We start from the raw sequence: 22,492 nt of genomic DNA on the forward strand, positions 1-22,492 counted from the left end.
TATCTATCTATCTATCTATCTATCTATCTATCTATCTATCTATCTATCCTCTATCTATCTAATCTTTTTACAGGATATGACTAATTCTTTGTGTCCTCAAAAGGAGATCATCTTTCTTTTGCGTTCATTAATGAATGAACTGACATCACAGGAATTAGAGCAAGGAGTTGGCAGCGTCTCAGGGCGGAAGTCGAATACGGAGTACTGGCTTGGCCTCAGTACCTACGCGAATTCGATTCCGCATGTGCCTTAGATCCCTGGGAAGGACCGTTCCGCACCGTCTTGCAGAAAAGGAAAAGATCGAAAATCGGGGAGCTAACAGGAAGTGAAAAGTATCTCCTTCTGCAATCGGGGCAAGGCTGGGGGTTGCTTTAGTGCGATCTGACGCTGGAAAAGAGAGACGGGAGTCCCGATCGCTTTAATACCGGAGAGATCGGCTGAAGAAAGCTCGTTGAACTCGGGTTTCTTTCGGTGTGATAACTGGAGATGGAGGAAGGTGAGGTTGTGCGCGCGTTGTGTCTCCCTTTTCATTCCGCCTCGGGCAGCCAGAGACCTGGGCTGGGGGCGGGGGTGATCAACGCTAGTCGGTGATAGAAAGAAAGAGGGAAGCGCTGGAAATTTGCGCTAGAAGGAGGCCCGCTCAGATGCACAGGGCAATTTGGGTATAACCATAGGTTCTATGGCTTTACTGGCATTAGAGTTAGGAGAAGGGCGGAGGAAGGTGGCATTTCTAAAAAATAATTTCACATACTGTTACAAATCAATAAGGTTAGCAGTAACTTCAGCCTCTCTTTTTTTGCAAATAACTTTCAAGCGTCAGCAAATCATTTTGATACCAGTAAACATCCGATATGTTTGTTTTCTGAGCTGCTTTGCTCGTAAAGCTTTGTGAAAAGCAGAGCAGGATGAAAAATAAGTCATACAAAATGTGCATGCGAACGATCCTCTGTCATTCTGTCAACCACAGTGGAATTTGTGCTTCTGTCTATGGGGAAATGCAGCTGTTTTTGTGTGGAAGAAGCATGCAGTGTGGATCTCTTATGCAATATATATGTGAATTCCTTCTCAAAAATACTGTTTCGTTGATTAGAACTACATTAATTATTTTAAGGCTGTATAAAGGAATATAATATGGAAATACTATATAAGAATAGAAACTTTTCCATTCAGCACAATGATAGTTTTATATATGTGCATATTAATATAATATGCACATATATTAATGTAGAAACACTTTTCTCAGCTGTACATAATATAGATCTATTGTGTTCAGTTAAAGATTTAAAAAGCTTCCAGTGTACCAATAAAAGCATGTTTTCCCACCTGCAAAACAAAACAACAACAACCGAAGAATCTATTGGTTTCTGGGAATATGTGAATTCAAAGCATAGAGTTTTCAAACATCCTCCAAAATTTTCTTCTCTATATCTTAAATATTTTTTTTTCAAATTGCAGAAGAAATACTGAGAAGATTGACTTGCTGTCTTAGTGGTCTGGTATTCCCTACATCTATCTTATTTTTTTCAATTAATCTTTCAAATTATATGGCATAGATGTTATTTAGTAAGCCGTTTATTCTTTCTTTGAACTGAACAGATTTGTTTCATGGAAAAAGTTCTTTTTGTAGAAACGTGTTCAGTCTAAGTATAGATTATCATATTTTTTGTTGCAATAATCATAATTTTCTGTTGCAATATGCGACAGAACTGTTCTTTCCCATAATCTCAAATGCGGTAAATTTATTTCATTGTTTAAAATTTGCCTAGTTTGGGAAATTTATCCAAAGCAAGTCTATGCATTTATTTTTGAGTATCTTGCACATGAGTGTATTTAATGTTTAATACTGGAAGGCATATAGACACTATTCTCTATTTGTGTGTGTTTTTTTCTGGCCTTTGACATCTGTGAGGCCTGTTACATTGGGATTAATTACTCTTGAAATTTAAATGGACTATTCCCATTTGAAATAGCCCAAGGAATTAGTTTTGAGCAACTTCACTAAAGCTCTTATGATATATTCCACAGCTAAAAGAAAGGGGGGAAAGGGGGAGAAGGGGAATTGGGATTCAACTGTCATGGGTTGTCAACACAAATCGTTTGCACTGAACAACTGCTTCTGCATCTCATTCATAACATCTATGATACTGTTTAAAGAACATTTCATAACACGTTCTACTTGGTGCAGCGTGTTGTAATTTCTTCAGAATTGCTTAGTTTTGTGACTATTTCCTGCTCAAGGATCATGCATTATTTATAGATGGCAGCTTGATACACCAGTTCAATTCTCAGAATGTTGCTTTTACAGCTCTGCATCTACAGCATGAATTACAATAGAAGATCAACCATTTTTGATCCTCAGTTGTTTAATGATAGCAGTACAGTATGGTCCAGGGGTGGGTTCCTGCCAGTTCTAACCTCTTCTATAGAAGAGGTTCCACAAATCTACTGTGTCGTTTAGAACCGATTCCAGCTCCCTTCCCCGCCCGGCTGCACCATGCTTGCCCTGCCCGCCGCTCACTGATTGGCTGGCTCACCAATCTCCCCGCCTGCCTCTAAGAGTCCTATCTAAACCTTAAAGTCTTAAAGCTGTCAAGTTTGAACATCCCTGAGTTTTTTTTTCTAAAGGGTTAGGGATGCAAGGGTCTTGTAACTTAACAGCTTTAAGACTTGCGTGCTTTAATGCCAGAGTTTCTGAGCCAACATGACTGGAGGAGGAATTCTGGGAGTTGAAGTCCACAAGTCTTAAAGCTGTCAAGTTTGAACACCCCTGGTTTTTTTTTCCTAAAGGGTTAGGGGTGCAAGGGTCTTGTAACTTGACAGCTTTAAGACTTGCGTGCTTCAAATGCCAGAGTTTCTGAGCCAATATGTTGGCTGCTAAGCGTTGTTAAGTGAGTTTTACCACATTTTACAAGTTGGTCACACCCACCCAGTCACATGGCTGGCAAGCCACTCCCACTTGGTCACATGGCTGGCAAGCAACCCCACCCGGTCACATGGCCGGCAAGCCACTCCCACACAGCAGGCCACACCTACAGAAGAGGTTCTAAACTTTTTTGAAACCCACCACTGGTATGGTCATACAGTAGTGGCCAAAATTATGGAAACCTTTTGGGAAAAGTGTGCAATGTTTTTGAGGTTTGATGGCTAATAACACCACTTTTTTTTAGTAGCGCCATAAAATTATATATCAGTGGAAAGATAATTTAATCAGGAATGCAATGCAATAACTTTTATGAAGGATTTGCTATTAGTATAGCAGCTTTTTTCATGGAATTCTAGATTTTAGGACAAATTCCTGCAGTCCACTTACATTGCATTGCGCCATTTCATCTTGTATGCACCCAGGTGATTTTCTTCTGTCACGTAGGCACAGTCTCTTAATTCTTCTATCATCACTTGCTGTTGTGCACCTTTTCCTGCCTTTACCAGTGTGGTTTTGTAGTGACTGAGTCTCCTTCAAAAACTTAGAAATGCCACCTTTGGTTAAGTTTTCACCAATTTTTCTTCTAATTTCTTTATAACTGTAGCCTTGTTCATTTAATAATACTATTTTACATCGCTTTCTGGGCGACCAGTCAACTCTTTGAACCATTACTTTAATTTCATTAGGTTTTACAAGCTCACTAAATGAAAGAACACCAAAAAACCCCAACCAACTTGATAGCAATCACATAACACACTGACAAATGTCTTCCTCTCAGCTTCAATACATGACATCAATAACTGAATCCCACTGTGATCTGATTGGCTCATCGCCAAAACAAGATGACCCGTGATTGGCTCTTTAAATACTCATGCTCATTGGCTACAATCAGATGAAGGAAAGCTACCCGATATCAATCTAAGCAAGTTGTGCTTCCTTTTTCTGGTCATTTGGCTATAACACTTCATAGAATACAGATAATTGAACAAACTTTCTTGCATTACATTCTTGATTAAATTATCTTTCTATTGATATATAATTTTATGGTACTACTTCAAAAAAAGTGGTATTTTTACCATCAAACCTCAAAAATACACTTTTCCCAAAAGGTTTCCTCAATTTTGGCCACTACTGTATATATGATTATATGTAAACTAACTGGGTTCAGAAGCTACATAGAACCATTCTGTGGTTTGTTTGAATTTTGTTGTTAAGCTTCAGAAATTCTAGTTTATGTCTTATCACACTGTTTCTCAACCTTGGCAGTTTGAAGATGTGGGGACTTCAAGTCCCAGAATTCCCCAGCCAGCAACGTGTGGACTTCAACTCCCAGAATTCTGGGAGTTGAAGTCCATACATCTTCAAACTGCCAAGGTTGAGAAACACTGTCTTATCATATTGCACCAAGAGCTATAGCTTATTGAATAAACATACTGTAACATAGAATGCTAAGCACAAAGCCGTTCACTGTCATTATGACTCATTGTGATATTCTGAAATGTGTCAGGGTTTTTATTTTTGCTTGTGTCAATAGGGTTTCTTGGGCTTTAGTTCATCAAGACAAGTTTGCTGAATCAGCCCAATATTGTCCTCTAATGTATTTTAGCAGTGACAAACCAGGTTTCCCTTGAAGTTTACTAGCAGAAAATTAATATATTATTATAACAGGCATTTATCACAATATCTGATATATTGAGGTATTTTGCCCATGGGCATGGACATTCCATTGAACCATTAATGGGTAATGATTAATTGCTTCTGGTTTCCCCTACTTCTGAAATATATAAATAAACAAACCTAATTAGGTTACAGGGTGAAAAATCTGAGTTCTATTTTTAGCACTTAACCTTTGTTTTGTTTTACTTTGTTAAACAATACTCAAGAATGAAAACAACATTTTCCTTATATTTTTTAAAGCAACATCAAATTAAACAGAAAAAGCATGTGTGGATATTATCATAACAGTTCAGAGGCTGGCAAAACCATTGTGTACAGTAGTTTTTCCAGCTGCTCTGTGTTTGATATGCAACATGGACCTTGTAATGTTTCCATTTTCTTGTTTCTGCCATCTGTAGAGAATTGAAGGAAAAGAGTAACTTGATCTTCCCAATCAGGAGAGAAATTCACAAGTAGGACAGGCATCAAAATGTTCCTCTGTAGAATACAATGCTTTCTATTGAGATTGATCCTTCTCTCCTTGTTGCCAAGTTTCTACCTGACAGAATTCTTTGGCTGCGAAGTACACCTAGGCCTCACTTGACTGTCTCTCTTTTATTTCAATCTCAAATCATATTTATATTTCAGTAAACCTTGGAGTTCCTAATTCCTGTTGTGTGTGTGTATGCTCTGAGGGTGACTTTTCAGCTCTATGAGCAATGACGCTAGCAACATGAATAACAGAAGCAAATGTAGTATAGAAGAATTTGAATAGATCTTTAAATGGTTTTGCGTTTTCTTAAATCACTTTTTGTGGCTGTAGGTAGTTCCAGATAGTGTCAACCTATGCTCATCCATTAATAAAAAAAATTAGATTCTAAAATCTAGATTAATCTTTGAGTTGTCATAGGTGTATTTGTGAATGAAAATGCATACAAGAGAGAGGCTGTGTTTGAATTCTTTGTTTGGAAAGAATCGGTGTCTCTTATCTCCTGAAAAAAACTGATGTGATTCAGAATATCCTGGGAGCAGGGAAGAGGGAGTAGTAGTGAATAATTATGCCCATTTCCTGACAGAATAAGACACTCAAAGACTGACTGACTATGCCCATTATGGCAGCCATTTTAGAGATGGTCTGTATCATGTTCTTAATCAAATATGCCCACTAGCTTAGACGCTGGAGCAGCACTCTTTTATCTTGAATGTGATTAAAGGAATCATTTGCCTTTGGTGGTTTTTTGTTTCCCCATTGGACTTATTTCTGCTAGAATTGGGAAGAGGGACAAAAATCATTTGAGGGAAAACTGGCAGTAATGAAATGACACAGTGGAGAAAGAAAGAGCACCTACCTCTTACTTACACAATAACCTTACTTAACTGTACTCTTGTAATATTCATTCATGTGTTGGATTTGTATCTAGAAAGCCAAGAAGACAGATAGGCAGATTGTCAGCCTCTGCTTTGCTATCGCTTCGGCTGCCATGAAACGGGGAGGGAGGGCATGGTATTTGGGAGGGGTTACTCATTGTGCTGGAGGAAGGTTCTGGAGTTCACCGGCTGCGTGGGTGTTCCCGCCAGGACTAACGGCACTGACATTCCATCTTCGTGATGCCTTTTGAAGTTATCTCACACCTGACACTTGGAAGAATTATGATTGGACTGGAACTGTGATGTCAAAGGGTGGGGAATGGGCTATTCTATATATCAATCGCTTTCGCGCCTAAATAATCAGACTTCGCTTCGCTATGCCTTTAATCATTCTTAATTAGTAAAAGTACACTTGATTTCCACACATGGGGTCTCGTGGTCTTTCTTTCCTAATTAATTAATGGAGAGGTGCTGACACAGATAAGAGAAACACTCCCTCCTACATTTTCCCCCTGACATCCTCATGAGTTAGGTTGGGCTAAGAATTAATAATTGCCTTAAACTCACTTAGCCAAAGAACCAAGCAGATAGCTTGTCCACCATTCCCTTCTCATTTTGTTGATAGCCTTATCTTCCACAAATTCATCTGTTCATTTTTTGAGTGGTCCTTGTTGGTGACTATCATAGCATTCTGCGATATGAATCCTATAAATTAATTATATATTCCTCCTGTGTTTGTTGTGACTTGATCTCATAACAATGCGGCCCTTTCTTTATTTGTACCTAACTACAATTAAGACAAGCCCTGATAGGGTCTTGTTTTGGATGTTTCTCCATGAGGTTGCCTTCACCTTGTTTTCAACCCTTACTTGAGGCAACTTAAAGTCATCTTCAGCTGTTTTGGTATTAATATTTTCCATCTTAAGGAGTCAACAACTGTAGCAGTTTTGCCATCTGTACAATCTGTTGTTCCCACTATTTTGTTTGCGACAATAGTAGAGGTGTTTGTTGTATGGTGTGGAATCAGCCTAACATTTATTAGCCACTTCAGGTTTGTGCTGGTATGAACCTGCCTCTCCAGTTCTCAGGCACAGTATTTCAAGTCTAATCTACTTTGAGGAACAGGAAAAGTTCATTTATCAAACTACTCCCCCCTTCATCAATGAAGTTTTCAAACTGATCCCTCAATCAGCAAATGCAGCATCTGCCTAAATTTTATGAAGTGCAAACTATGCAGTGAAGTAGAAAAAAAGTGTGCCTGCTAGTGCAATTCTCTCACTAGGTCTGTCACCTGTTGCTCAGGCTAATATTGACCATAGATTGAATGATCTCCCAGAAGAGTAATAAATCTATGCTCAGAAGCAATCAGAACAAAGGCTTACAAGCAAGTGAAAGTTTTGTGGCGAGAAGGTAGACACACACACAGAGGTAACTTGTATAATAACCTTGACCTTGCCTGTCAATAGCTGTTCAGTCTGTCATTTATGTGGACTTATCCAAGCCTTGGGCTATCTCAGAGATCTGATAGGATAGGGGAAGAGTCTCTTCTCTCCTTCCATCTGCCACATTCTGAGCCCAGGGAGCTGATCCCCAGATTAGCATAGGTGTCAAATGAAGGGAAATGATTTTCTACAATGGATGAAATCCCAGGTTTCGCCATCTGTCAAAACCTGTCAGAGCAGTGCTATGATTGGTAGATAGTTCTCCTACCAGATGTTGATGTTAGAAACTGGGAGGAGAGAGCAGGACATCCTTCTCCGCACAGGAAATGAGGACAATATTCTCCAGTTACTTGCCAGAACAAAATCTACTAGGATTGGCAGCGGGAACAGTGCTGATTAAGATCTCGCTGATTCCAACTGGCAGAGGAGTATTTAACTGAGCTATGGGAGACACCCTACACTTTTTAAAAACTATACCTTTACTTTGCTGATGCATCCAATTTACAAATTGCTTACAAGATCAGTTCAGAGAGTGGGTTTGCCCTGAAAAGCTTTTACTAGGAATGAATAGCCAGTGTAACGTAGTGTTCAACTTCAGTCAATCAAATAGACTTGAAGGCATGTCAGTTGCAACGTTGACTCCTGAACCAAGGAATAGGACTAGGTGGGGGCAGAGCTTTAGTTCATCCTTAAGGATGGAAGCTTATTGTTGGCGACTTGGAGTCTTTTACCCAGCTATTGTCTCACATACTGTGGAGATTGTGGGGAAACACTAGAAAAGGAATGTAATTCTGATTACCCTGTACTCATGGATCAACCTTTTAGTCCTGAGGATGATGTAGACACAAGAGGCTGTATAAGTTACATTCAAAATGGAATCTTTATTCCACCCAAATAAAAAATGTTGCATGCTAGATGTTTTAGGTCACTTATTTGACTACAAACTTCATTGAATACTGAAGTTCTTATATCCCTAAAAATATGCCTAGATGGGTAACTATGGTACTATTGGAATTGTTTGGAATCTATATAACAATGCAATCCAGTCCAGGAATCTTATCTACAAGTAAGGTAGGTAGGTTTTACATTCTAAGACTAACTTCTGGATATTTTGTCTAAAAGCTGTTGAACTGAGACAAAGAAAGAATGCAAGCTGTACCGAAGTTGAAGAAAAGACTCTCAAAGAAAACAACGAAAAAGGCAAACAATCTAAAAGATCCCTAAGATGTGAGTTATTTCATTTTTCTGTCAGTGTTTTAATTCTATGTATATGTATATGTATATTTTTCGTAGATTTTCACCGGTATAGGTATGCAGGTTTTGGTGTATTCGGGTCTTTTCCTGTGTGAGATTGAGAGTATCTTGGTGGCATTTCGACGAGGTCCCATTCGAGGCCGAAGACACCAGCCTGAAGATGACGAGTGGGACCTTGTCGAAACGCTGCCAAGATACTCTCAATCTCACACGGGAAAAGACCCGAATACACCAAAACCTGCATTTGTGTATATGTATGTATGTATGTATGTATGTACGTACGTACGTATGTACGTACGTACGTACGTACGTACATACATACATACATACATATGATTGTTTTTAAGGAATTAGATTTAGAAATATGTTTCTATGTAGAATGGATAAGAAATCTTTATTCTGAAAAAAGATGTGAGTTAAAGTGTGCCATATATTTATTTAACTTTGTACACAAGCCTGTCAAAAGTGATCAGTCTTCAAAACTAAAAGCAGCTTTGAGGTTATGAATCTATATTTTACAGTCAACATAGAATAATTACTAAACTTTTTGGCAAATCAAAAAAATCCACCAAGAAGAGCCACAAAAGAGGAAAAATCACATGCCCTGACTCTGCCAGCCTTGCAGGGATGGAGCTCCTGCTCTCTTGTGTTAACAGCACAATAGGTGAACTTGCTCTGTGTATAGGAATTCAAAAGGTTTTTCTTTCTTTCTTTCTTTTTAAATAGCAGTCTCTGCTGTTGAAATGCAGATGGTCCTCACTTAATGATGGTAATTTGGACTGGCATTTCCATTGTTAAGTGATGTGGTCGTAAAGCATGACATCTCGTGACTGGGGTGCTTAGGGACATGGTTTTGTTAGTCCTCAGTTACCATTGTTAAGCAAATTGTTAAGCAAGTGTCATTAAGCACACGTGACTGCGACTTTCAACTTCCTGCTGGCTTCCCCATTGATTTTGCTTGTGGGAAGCTGGCAGAGACGGTTGGAAATCACGATTATGAGACCATGAGGTGTGAGACATTACAATGGTCAGAAATCGGGGTCAGCTGCTGAATGCAAGGATCATGATCATGTGACCACAAGGGCACTTTGGTTGCTGGAACTTCAAGGATCAAGTTTTAAATGCCCCTTGTTCAGAACCATCACAAATTTGAATTGCCACAGAATGCGTCGATGCAAACTAAAGATTACATGTAGTCAGTTTCCGGTCGGGAACAGCTTATACCAATACTTAATAGTTTTCTTCTCAAAATCAAGTCACTCCCGTTTTCTTTTGATGCTAGAGCTTCATTATACTCTGTAAATTTGACCCCAGTGTTTGTTTGGTACAGGCTGTTGGGAACATCTGAATCGATTTTATTTACCTGGCACAGCTTAAATATAATTTTAAAAAACCTTTAAAAAAAACCCACAAGAGGTCTAAATTGATTGATATGCTGTGCACAAATTCCCAACAATGTAGGTTAAATATAGATCATTTAAACAGAGACAGCTGTGGGTGTATAGCAAATTACCACTATGTAAAATGCAAGCAAGCTGCGTGTTTGAATTTTTGCAAGATATGAATGAAGATTAAACTTTTACAGATGTTTGCTTTTAAGGAATGTTCCTTTATTTCCATGAGCCCTGGGTGTGTTTATTTCACCATTCAGGCAAATAAACAATCCTATTTGATTTGAGGCAACTCAACAGATACCAAAATAGGCTAACAAACCTGATTTACCCAATTGTATATAATTTGATGCCTGTAACATCAAATTATAATCTGTGAGTTCATGAATGTCCATGGAGCAAACTCTATAAATATTTTGCTTGTTTGATTGATTGATTTTGATTTTGATTTAATTTATTTGTATGCCGCCCTTCTCCGGGAGGGACTCAGGGCGGCGAACAACTCAAAAGGGGAAAGGGGATACAAACACAATACATATAATTAAAATACACAAGAGTCATACGGCCATACAAGTCGAGAGGGGAGGGGAACTCATCAACCCCAGGCCTGCCGGCACAGCCAGGTTTTGACGGCTTTCCGGAAGGCCTGGAGAGGGGTGAGGGTCCGAATCTCCGCGGGGAGTTCATTCCAAAGGGCCGGAGCTGCAACAGAGAAGGCCCTCCCCCGGGTAGTAGCCAGATGGCATTGGCTGGTAGACGGAACCCGGAGGAGGCCGACCCTGTGCTATCTAACGGGTCTGTGGGAGGTAATTGGCAGAAGGCGGTCTCTCAAGTTTCATTACAAGGATTCTACTTAGTGTATAAAATACAAAATACAATAGCAACATTATAATACAAAGCAGTATTAATGCTGATGTCTTTACAGAAACTATTTCTGAGGATCTTCTGAAAAAGTGATGTTTTTACTATATTTCAGATGACTATAAGAGTGGGAGCCATACGCACCTCAAGGATCAAGGTGTTCCCTGGGAGGGACCTTACACATAGAGTGCCTGCAATTGAGATCCCTCTTATTGCACCTCATGATGGGAGGGATCTTTAGCAGACACTCCCTGATCACCCAGCTCCCTGGGTTGGGTGGACAGAATTTATCTTGGAAAAGCAGACTCTTAGATTCCAGGACCTGAGTAATTTAAGGCTTTATAGGTAACAACCAACACCTTGAATTGCACTTGGAAACACCAGGAGCTATGCAGGTCCCTCAGCAGTGGTGTAACCTGGCAATACCTAGCTATCCAGTAAGGATATGGCCTGCTGCGTTTTGGATCAGTTGAAGTTTCCAGATGGTCTTCAAAGGGAATCCCACACGGAGCAAATTACAATACAGTAATTCAATTGCTAGAGGACAAGAGCAAAAGTGACTGTTCCCAGTGCATCCTGTGTCTAGTAAAGTTACAACTGGCACTCTGGCCAGTGTTAGGCCAAAAGTCTCCTGGCCACAACTTTCATCTGCTCTACTTGAATCCCAACTTGTGGGTCTGCTGTTTCCAAGCAAGCACAGAGACTCAAAATTATTATTATCCTGAAACAATTAGACACTCTATTTTGCCTGGATTGAGTCTGAGGCTCTTGCCAGTCTGAGTCAGATGAAATCAAGAAATAAGACTTCATAGAAGACTAAATACTACTTTTATTTAGTAGATTGGCTATGGTAACATAATCTTGCAAGCAATGTTTCCTTTTTGATGCTTTGGTAATGGATCTTCCCTTTCTCCATCAAGTCACCATCTTTGTTCTCTACATCAGGTCAGGACTTCTACCACATCCTCCATTCTTGTGTCTACAGAGCTCGGTGTTGTATATTCTGGTGTTCTGTACTTATGGACTGGTTGGACATTAGCCCTCTGCTGCCACCTGCTTATTGCGTTGGAGAGGGCCTTGACAAACATTGGGCATTGGACTTGATATGAAAACATAGATTTTCTTTATTTGATGTTTATTATATTTCTTTTCAGATGTCTTAATCCCACATTTTACAAAGCTTTTCTTTGGCTGCATTACAGCAATCATAAGTGGAATGATGTATGCCATATATCTTTCAACATACCATGAACGCAAATTCTGGTTTTCTGGTAGGCCGGTAAGGAATCTCAAACAATAAAGTCTGTTATTTCATGCAAGCACAAGGTTGGCTTATGTAACAGATGTGGCAGTTCCTATAATGTCTAGGCCCATGATGGCGAACATATGGTACATGTGTCACAGGGGGCACGCAGAGACATATCTGCCAGCACGCAAGGCATCAGCTCCAGCGCACATGCGGTTTCACCCTCCCCAGACTTCAGGAAAGCCTCCGGAGCCTGGGGAGGGCAAAAAATGGGCCCAACGGGTAAACCAGAAGTTTGGAAACGATCTTCGATTCGAAAATGGCCTATGGGTGGGGCACGTTGTGGGTGTGGGGCACGCACACGCACAATTGTGGCACCCGTTTACAAAAAGGTTTGCCATCACTGGTCTAGGCCAACTGAGAAAGAATACTTAACCTGGCCATTAGTCATGAGGGACCTAATCCAAAGTATATGATAAGCCATGATTGCCTTCCCCCAGTCTAGAGTCAAGGTGGAATGATAAGCTGCAAAAGTCGGTTTCTTAGTTTTTCTTATCACATCCTTAATTATTTTTCTGTGAAGATGTTCCCTTCCACCTCAGCTCACAATTAATTTATAGCTTCTGCCCTGTTTTATTGGCCATCTTTTATTGAAGCATGAATGGGTGCACCACACGTACAAAAACCTGATTTTCAGCCTTTAAAATATACTTTGGGGCCTCTTGAGTTTCCCGTGAGCCATTAAGAAAAAGAGAGCTGTCTCAATTAGTATTAAACCTGTGATACTAATATCATAGGAAGCTAAGGCCATAGCTCCAGAGAGTTTTGGCCAACCTATAAAAGTTTGGGGACTGAAATCTCCGCTTTTAAGCATCTGAAGCAAAGTTAGAAAATATCTCCCTAAAGCTTTTTGGAGCTTCTTCTAGTTTAAGTAACTTGATAGGCCAGATGAAAACGGGCAATTTGCTACTGATATATGAACATTCACATTATTGTAAGTTAGCTGCTATATCCTTATGAAACTGTAGCTGTAACCCTGAGATATCTAGCTTTCGTAAATAGAAGTAGCAAAGTCATATTTTCCTATAATTTATTATAAATATAACCCATCTACTGTATGAAAGAGAATAGTAATTGGGTGGGTGGGGAGCATAATTTTTGTAAAATAAAATTTGATGCTCAAAGACCATTGTGGGCATTTTTCAAAAGCATAATGAGAGTGAGTGAAATTTGCATTTAGGGACTATTTTGTCTGCAGTGTTAGTTAATTCTTAAAAAAAAATGTGATTTGATGTATTAAGCCAATCTAATGGTCCCTTTTTTCATTGTCCATTTGAAAATTTTGGGCAAATTTGTGAATTAGTAGACTGTTCAGTTTTGAAAGCATAATCTTTGTGTTCTGAGAAACAGATTGGGGGACTCATGTTATCCCTAGCTTACATTTTCTGGTAACTCTTTTTTTCCCTAGGAACTTGAACGAGAAATCACATTTCAGGGTGACAGTGCCATTTACTATTCATTTTATAAAGAACTGTTAAAAGCCTCCTCTTTTAAAAAAGGTAAGGCAAATACACTGGCTAAATGGTAACTGAAGGGAAATCAGGACTGTACAATATGCATTACCTTTTAGGGCTAAATGCTTGCAAATCTTCAGGCTACACAGAACCCTGGGACAGAGTGAATGAAAGTTTATGTGACACTAAATTTACACGTATGCTTCAATGCAGTGGAGATTAACAAAGCTTTTATCTACCCATTTTATCTCTTATTCCCTAGGATCTCATTTGTAATCACATTAATCCAATTATTTATGAAAAACTAGCCCATGGATTAACTTCTTTTCTTTTCTTCTTTTAGGGGCTCATGTGAATGACCTCATAGTGATTTATATGGACTTCTCTGAATCATCATCTAGATTTAGTATTTGAGGCACATCTCCCTAACTATAGGCTAGGTTTAGACTAAAGGGAGATGTGCCTCAAATCTGGATGGTGATTTAGAGAAGCCCATATGAATCACCATGAGATGATTCACGTGATCTAAAAGAAAAAAAGAAAAAGGAAGAGAGTTTATAGACAATTAGGGAGACTTAAGATTTACTAAAAGCATTGAGATTTAAAAACAATTAGAGCCAAACAACTCTACAAAATAGTTGGGTGACCCAAAGTCATCCAATAAATTCCCCATGACTGATGTTGATCTGAACCATGGTCTCCCCAGTCCAGTATCCTAATCGCCCTACCATATTGGCTCCCAATAGAGTATTTCTTTAGATTGTATTGCCGTCTGAACTCTAGTGCCTGATCTGACATTGAACATTAAGTACAGAGCTAGATTTCAGGGTAGACATAATGAAGTTTGTCCCCTGGAATGGTGGGCCTATGGATATAACTTTCTGTCAAATTGCCATAATCATGGGGTGCAATTATCTTCTCAAACAAGCTTTAGAAAGAATTTGGTTGAATAATCTACTTTTCAGAAACAAGCAAGAATGGATTATCTCCAGTAAATCAAATGTCTTTTATATTCCTCCTGATTTTTATGAGATGGCATCTAGGAGCCTTCTATAGTGTGTGACGATGATGGGCATTTATCAAAGTAGCCTTTATAGGGTAGCACACAGATATATGGTAGGAGCATAAGACAAACTTGTGGGACAACTTATCTCCAACTTATCTCTTCTGCTCATCTCAACAGATCTGACAGGGTAGAATGCTTTGAGCTCTCTGTATGAAACCATGTTAGTTGATTTGATCTGTTGGAACATCTCCCCAATCAAATATCATTTCCCCCAAGTCTCGATGGCCCAAACCCTGTTGATTTTCCATTGGCTGTTCTATGTTGAGAGGTTCTTAACAATGTCCACAATGCTGTGTTCTTAAGAATGTCCACAGTACTATTGTGATTGTTGCCTTATTTGTGTGTGTGTGTGTGTGTGTGTGTTTGTTTGTTTAATATTATCATTGGTATTAGCCAACTAGAGTCACTTGCTGAGATGACAAATTGGGACAGCCAGATATGTCTTTTAGATAAATACATAAATAATGTTGGCATCTGGATTATTCGTTTTGTTGGATACAACTATTTGTATTGAGAAAAAATTACCATATCTCCATGCCTCCTTCATTCACAGGCATTCATCAGCTTATTCATGACAACAGGACCCTGTCACTAAAAACAATGAACACTGTACGACAGATGACTTTGTATCCCGAATTGATCGCCAGCATTTTATATCAGGCATCTGGCAGTGAGGTATGCATCCTTTCTTTTTTATCATCTTGTGTGACAGAACCAGGAAAGTTTACTGCCTAAAAGAAATGGGCTTGCTTTATTTCAGAGGCCAGGTGAAAACAATAGGAGCTATTAGGAGGCCATCTTACTTTGCATTGAGAATGTACTCCATTTCTTAGGGGGGGAAATGCAGCTTACTCTTGTGTGATTCCTCCTGTGCCAATTTAGTTAAGAAAGCAAAAAAAAAGTGTAAGAAACTAATAATGCTGGGGGTCACACTCAGGATCAAGACTGGCAATTCCAGTCTTATGAAAGCAAGAATTTTGGGTCCGCTCATAAAAAAAGTAAAACGTTAAGGTTCTGGGCTGGCAAATTCTGTATTCGTATCATAGTTTTATTATGAATTCATTAGCTAATCTTTGTCAAACCACTCTTTCGTTAACTTCCGTTCCTAACTCCTCCTTAAAATCCCTGAGCAGCAAAGAGAAACATTGCATCAATTAAAACAATCTCCTTACTTTATTTAATGAATTATTTTACATATGCTATGCCAGAATAATAAGTCTGAGCAGAAACTTCTCAATAAGGGTGGAGATAGCATCCATGCATGGGTTGACACTGTCCGTGCTCTGATTGGACTGAGTCTGATTACTAATTAATTAACCACCATATAACCCGCCTCCATGAGGGGGGGCACCCAGTTTCCGACTCAGTCCACTCTGGGTAGTCGTGTTATCCTTCTTTTCTTTACCTTATTTCAGGGGTAGTCAACCTTTTTATACCTACCACCCACTTTTGTATCTCTGTTAGTAGTAAAATTCTAGCTACCCACCGGTTCCACAATAATGGTGATTTTATGAAAACCTAATGAAAATGTTTTTAAATAATGCTATGAATTTTTTTTTTAAAAGTCAATTAAATTTAAAAAAAAGGAAAGTGCTTCAGTATCGGACAAAACCCATACCGCCCACCATGAAAGCTGGAATGTCCACTAGTGGGCGGTAGGGACCAGGTTGACTACCACTGCCTTATTTGGTCAAAACTTTAATAGATTCAAACCTTTTGATTCTTAACAACAATTGTGAGTATCCTTGATCCAAACATTGGGGATCTGGACATTTGGGGCCACAGGGCTGCTGGCCACAGGCCACGCACCTCCCCCCTGAACAGCACAAGGAACGGCCTGCTCCCTCGCTAGTTTAAACGCCGTGCCTGGGAGGCAGAGAACCGGCGTGCACGGTCAGCATTTTCTTTCAAACCTGACAGCCGCAGTGACAGAGAGAGAGCTCCCCGCGGTGACAGGGAGAGAGCGCAGCAGCTGGGCAACGTGTCAATTTCCGAAGCGGCTCCAATTAACACATCGGGACTTTGGAGGACCATTTTGCCACATTTCCAGGGTAGGAGCATGGAGGCCACCTTCACCCCGACTGTGGCTGGCCTTCGCCCGGAAGAGCACCTGGCCCCCATTGCCAGCCTTGTATGCCCCTGCAGCTATGCCAGCTATGCCCTCTAGTTACCAGGACTTTATAGCGGAAGCTATAAAACAAGGGATTGCGGCTGGACTAAAGGAGGAAGCCTCGGGGCAGCAGTCTGAGGCCCTCTGGGTCACATCCCGAGCAGGGGGGGGGTGCTGGCACCTACAGCTCTTTCCCAACTACCCGAACCCGACTGCAGCCCCTCCCTCACTTCGGAAGAGGGCAAAATCAGGGAGGCTGACCTGTCAGATGAGGAGGCGCCCGTCACTGATAAACCCTCCTACACGGGCCTTTTTCCATCTAACTTGTTCACCCCCTTATTATGCAAGGCCAAGGCAGCTTTGGAGCTTGGGACTCAAACAGTGAAGGAACCCCCACCACAGTCCCAGCCGACCAGTGTTTGGTTTATTGAACACATGTTGGAGACCGACACCATTCCGGCCCCACAGCTGTTTGTCGATATTATTCAGTGTCAGTGGTCCACTCCTGCGTCTGTCCTAGCTCCGTCAACCAATGATAGATGTTTCTATAACGTTGCAGACAACCTTAACAAGGCACTTGTGACCAACAATTGACCCGCCAGTCACAGCCCTGTACACCAACACCACAATGCCGGGAGCGCAAGAGGACATACTCAAGCCATAGGACAGACAGGCTGACCAGGTCATCCAGCGGGGCCACCAGGCGGCCGCCTGGGCCATGCGAGCCTCGATAGCGGCTTCTTTTTTCTCCCGCTTGAGCCTTAGCTGGCTACAACAGCTACAGGGGCAGATCCCGGTTGGGGATTCAAGATCCAATCAGGATTTGAACAAGATTGTAGCTGCTGTACAATTCACTGTGGACACCACTTTGAGCGCTACTCGGTTCGCCTCTAGGGCAATGGCATCCTTGGTAGCCTCACACAGACTTTTGTGGCTGCGACAGTGGCAAACAGATGTCAAACATAAATGGTGCCTTGCCTCTGAGCCATATACGGGGGGGCATCCTCTTTGGGGATTCACTCACCCCCCTATTGATTGAGGGTAAGGATAAATGCAAAATCCTCCCCTCCAATCCCAAGAAGGGGTTTGCACGCCCGGCTCCTTACCCTAGAAGACACCCCTTTCGTGCCCAGGAGTATGGGGGTCCCACCTGACAGCCAGAGTACTCTCCTTCGGGTTATCGCCCACAGGGAGGGTTCTTTCAGTGGTCTAGGCAACAACAGTATCAGCAGTAGAAGGGTAACCAATCTAAGCGTCCCTTTCGGGGAGGTGGTAACCGATACTACTGCAGAACATAATCGCTCTCAGAAACAGTTCCCCATTGGAGGCAGGTTACATTTTTTCGCTGTCCAATGGGAGGCCACAACTACTGATGCCTGGGTTAGAGCTACGGTCAGGTTTGGTTTGGCCTTGGAGTTTGTTTCCACACCCCCCAAAGTTCTTTTTTCGTTGCCCTGTTTCTAACAACCCCCAGAGGAGGTCCCGTATGCAGTCCGCTATACAGCATTTGCTCGAGATTAGAGCTTTACAAGAGGTACCGGCTGACCAAGCCTGCTGTGGTTTCTATTCTGCTCTGTTTGTGATACCTAAGGCCTCTGGAGGGTGGAGGGCCATCCTTGATTTGAAACGATTAAACAGGTTTGTCAAGTACAGATGTTTTAAAATGCATTCCTTAATCACCATTCTGGAAGGTATTCGCGAAAGCGATTTTCAGTTGACCTCATGGAAGCATACCTGCATGTGCCCATCTGGCGTTTCAGTCTCCTAATCATTGACCTGTGTGCCACCGCGGACAACACCCAGCTGACAAAGTTTTTCACGTGGTTCATCACACCTGGAGCGAAAGCAGTGGATGCCCTTTGCTGCCCCTGGTCCAGGGGCCTGCTCTATGCGTTCCCCCTGATTCCTCCCCAGAGCCATCCACGTGGTCCTCTGCATCGGAGCGGAGATCATCCTTCTGGCGCCTCACTGGCCGCGACGCCCCTGGTTTGCCAACCTGCGGGCACTGTCGGTGGAGAGAGATCTTGGAGGATTCCACCAGACAAGGTTGTCCTCACCCAGGGGTCTCTGGAACACCCGGACCCTCAGTGGCTGCAGCTGACCGTCTGGTGGTTGAGTGGCTTGCGCTGAGGGACAGCAATCTCTTGGACAGGGTCATTTCTACTATACAGGCCTCCAGGAGACCTTCAACCATCTGCATTTATAATGCCACCTGGAAAAAATTTTCTCGGTGTGCAACCAAACATATCCCGCCAGTTCAGTCTACCATCCCTCAGGTTCTGGAATTTCTACAGGATGGTTTGGAAAAGGGATTGTCACCCAACACTCTTAGGAGATAGGTGGCTGCCCTTAGTAGTGTACTTACCTGGGGTGGGGGACAGTCATTAGCACATCATCTCAACGTCAGAGGGTTCTTGAAAGGGGCAGTTAATCTAAAACCCCCAGCAGTGCATAGGTATCTGACCTGGGATCTGGCTAAAGTTCTGGAGGCCCTGATAGATCCACCATTTGAGCCCCTTCAGGAAGTGTCTTTACAATTACTTACCTGGAAGGTAGCATTCCTGGTGGCCGAGACGTCATCAAGGCATATCTCCAAACTGCATGCCTTGTCTGTGTGGGATGACCTCTCTAGGTTCCATGAGGACCAGGTGGTCCTCAGACTGAACCCTTCCTTTATGCCAAAGGTGGGGTCTTGGTTTCACTGCACGCAGGAGGTGGTGTTACCAAATGTTTGCCCCTCACCCAGACATGAATTGGAACGTCGTTGGCACAAGTTAGATGTGCGTCGGGCATTGAGAGTTTACATTGATCGCATGGCTGGTTACAGACACTCAGAGGCCCTTTTTGTTTCATTCCAGTCTTCTTCCCTTGGGCAATGGGTTTTGGTAACGACCATTGGAAGGTAGGTTAGACGTTGCATTGTGGCAGCATACAACTCACGCCAGGAGTCAAGGCCAGCAGAGGTAACGGTCCACTCTACGAGGAGCGCTGCCACCATGACAGCATGGGTGACCCAGGCTTCTCTGGATGAGATTTGTAGGGCGGCTACATGGGCTTCTCTGTCTCCTTTCATACATAATTACAAACTTGACAAATTCGCATCAACCAATGCTGCTTTTGGGAGGAGAGTGCTGCAGGCCATTCGGTCGGAAGGGTCAGTTTCGGAACAGTCTATTGCCCGCCCTTGAGGCTTATACGGCTTGGGTATGTCCCATGCATGGATGTTATCTCCACCATTATTGAGAAAGGACGTTGGTAACTTACCTGATATGTCTCTTCTAATAAGGTGGAGATAGCATCCAGCCCCAGCCCTTAATTTGACTGTTCCTTGTCTCCCCAGGACTGTTTTTGTTCTAATTTCAGATGTTTGTATTGGCATATTTGTGATGATTTTTTTCTTTGAATCACTAAAGTTGAAATTTGTTTGGATAACACGTGGAGTCTGTCTTTTTTCCTTTTCGCCGGAAACTGGGTGGTGCCACTCATGGAGGTGGGTTATATGGTGGTTAATTAATTAGTAATCAGACTCAGTCCAATCAGAGCACGAACAGTGTCAACCCATGCATGGATGCTATCTCCACCTTATTAGAAGAGGCGTATCAGGTAAGTTACCAATGCCCTCTCTGGCCATGAATGATCTACCATAGCAATCTCTTAAGAAGTTCCAATCTTCTTCCCTTGGGCAAAGGGTTTCGGTAATGACTATTGGAAGGTGGGTCCAAAGGAGTTCCAGCCCAGTGAAACTTCATTTTGAGATATTAATTATTATAATCCCTAGGGGCATTCGGGGTGAGAGGGAGGCAAGGGAGGGGATTGTTTGGGTGAATCTATAGGTTTTGCTAGCAAGGCATAGATTGGCAGTTGGAACTGCATTTTTAAGGGTCACAGTCACTCAATGGCTAAGATGCTGAGCTTGTCGATCGAAAGTTCAGCAGTTCGGCAGTTCAAATCCCTAGTGCTGCGTAGCTCACGTTACTTGTCTCAGCTTCTGCCAACATAGCTGTTCAAAGATGTAAAAATGCAAGGAGAAAAATAGGAACCCCCTTTAGTGGGAAAGTAACAGTGTTCCATTGGCATTTAGTCATGCTGGCCACATGACCACACAGATGTGTTCAGACAGCGCTGGCTCTTCAACTTTGAAACAGAGATGAGCACCGCCCCCTAGAGTTGGGAACGACTAGCACATATGTGCAAGGGGAACCTTTGCCTTTTAACTGCATTTTAGATTATTCCATGTTGGCATTTTTCAGAAGGCTCCTGTTGTATTATCATCTACACTTCACACTGAATCAGTATTTAATTACTGATCTTTTTTGCAAGTCAGCTATCTATCGGTAGCATGAATGTAGGGAGGAGGTGGGGCTTGATGTGGCAAGCAGGCTCTGGCTGCAGTGAACTACCTAGAGGAGCTTTCTTAGGTTATCAGTAGTAAGCAGATCAAAGTTTGAGAATTATTGTTGTATATGAAGCAACCTAAATATTTCCAATCTCATGGATGAGGATTAAACTTGATATAGTTGGTGAGTTGAATCTATACCATCCTTTCAGAGTCTAATGGGACATGTATGCATAGCTCTTTAAGGCCAAGGAATGCATTTGGCCTTTGTGTTGGTATAACTCAGGTGTAATATTCTAAAGATTAGGTAAGGGCAAGGGACTAGACTAGCACTAGCAGTTAGAGGTGTATGAAGATTCTCAGTCATCCAGATCATGGTTGTCCCAAAGGTGCTTTTTCAGGAGGCAACTGGACTTTCTTGTTTTTTTCTTTGAAGGCATTTAGCTTCTCATGCACTTTTGGGACAGCCATGGATGAGAAGCAAAACATCTTCAAAGAAAAAAGCACTTTTGGGACTAGCACTTAGACTTCTATACTGCTTCACAGTGCTTTGCAGCACTCTCTAAGTGGTTTACAGAGTCTACAGACAAAGGCAAAACTTGCATTTGAAATAATGTATGTACAAATTAAGTCATACAAGTTTTCCTCACTTAGGGGAAAAAAGAACTTTCAAAAAGCGGCAGAACTGGAATTATTTTTATGAGAGTGTTCAGCAAGCAGATGAAAACATTTAGAGTTATGATTTGGTCTTTCCTTGTTTACATAGGTTGATGGTCCCTTGGGGCTACAAGAAGCTGTTTCCCTTGGTAAATCTCAGTTGAGATGTTCTAACTATCACTCAGCTACTATATGTTTATAAAACAACATTTATCTTTTACTTTTCAGGAAGTTATTGAGCCAGTCTATTTTTACATTGGCATAGTATTTGGGCTACAGGGCATTTATGTGACCGCATTATTCGTAACCAGCTGGCTTATGAGTGGGACTTGGCTAGCAGGGATGCTGACTGTTGCCTGGTTCATTATTAACAGGTAAAAACAACTATTGATTTTCTCTCTGCAGTACAATCTTAAAATGCTAGATTTGCCACCTTCAACTTTTAGGACAAAGTAACGATGAGAGCAGCTCTGGGTAGCTTGGATGAACTTTTCTTCCTCTCCAAGGATGTTTCTTTTACACTGAACTCTTGTTTTCTTGCCTTAACAAAAGAAGCAGTTATATTCTTGCTGGGATTTGTGAAACCTTAAAGAAATGTTATAGTGACACGGTGGCTCAGTGGTAAAGACGTTGAGCTTGTCGATCAGAAAGGTCGGGAGTTAGGCTGT

At 41.6% G+C, this 22,492-nt stretch overlaps 1 protein-coding gene across 1 annotated transcript in view; it reads left to right on the plus strand.

Moving 5' to 3' along the window:
- The first annotated feature begins 228 nt into the window (after window positions 1-228).
- The window catches only part of DPY19L4 (dpy-19 like 4), a 40,254-nt gene continuing 17,990 nt past the window's right edge, over window positions 229-22,492 (plus strand). The window contains exons 1-6 of the mRNA XM_032223075.1: window positions 229-496; window positions 8,512-8,616; window positions 12,050-12,174; window positions 13,610-13,700; window positions 15,275-15,396; window positions 22,053-22,198. Coding sequence (XP_032078966.1) covers window positions 487-496; window positions 8,512-8,616; window positions 12,050-12,174; window positions 13,610-13,700; window positions 15,275-15,396; window positions 22,053-22,198 — 599 coding nt within the window. The 5' untranslated portion in view covers window positions 229-486. The remainder of the gene's footprint in view (window positions 497-8,511; window positions 8,617-12,049; window positions 12,175-13,609; window positions 13,701-15,274; window positions 15,397-22,052; window positions 22,199-22,492) is intronic.

Source organism: Thamnophis elegans, chromosome 8 (genome assembly GCF_009769535.1).
Source record: "Thamnophis elegans isolate rThaEle1 chromosome 8, rThaEle1.pri, whole genome shotgun sequence".
Taxonomy (NCBI): Eukaryota; Metazoa; Chordata; class Lepidosauria; order Squamata; family Colubridae; genus Thamnophis; species Thamnophis elegans.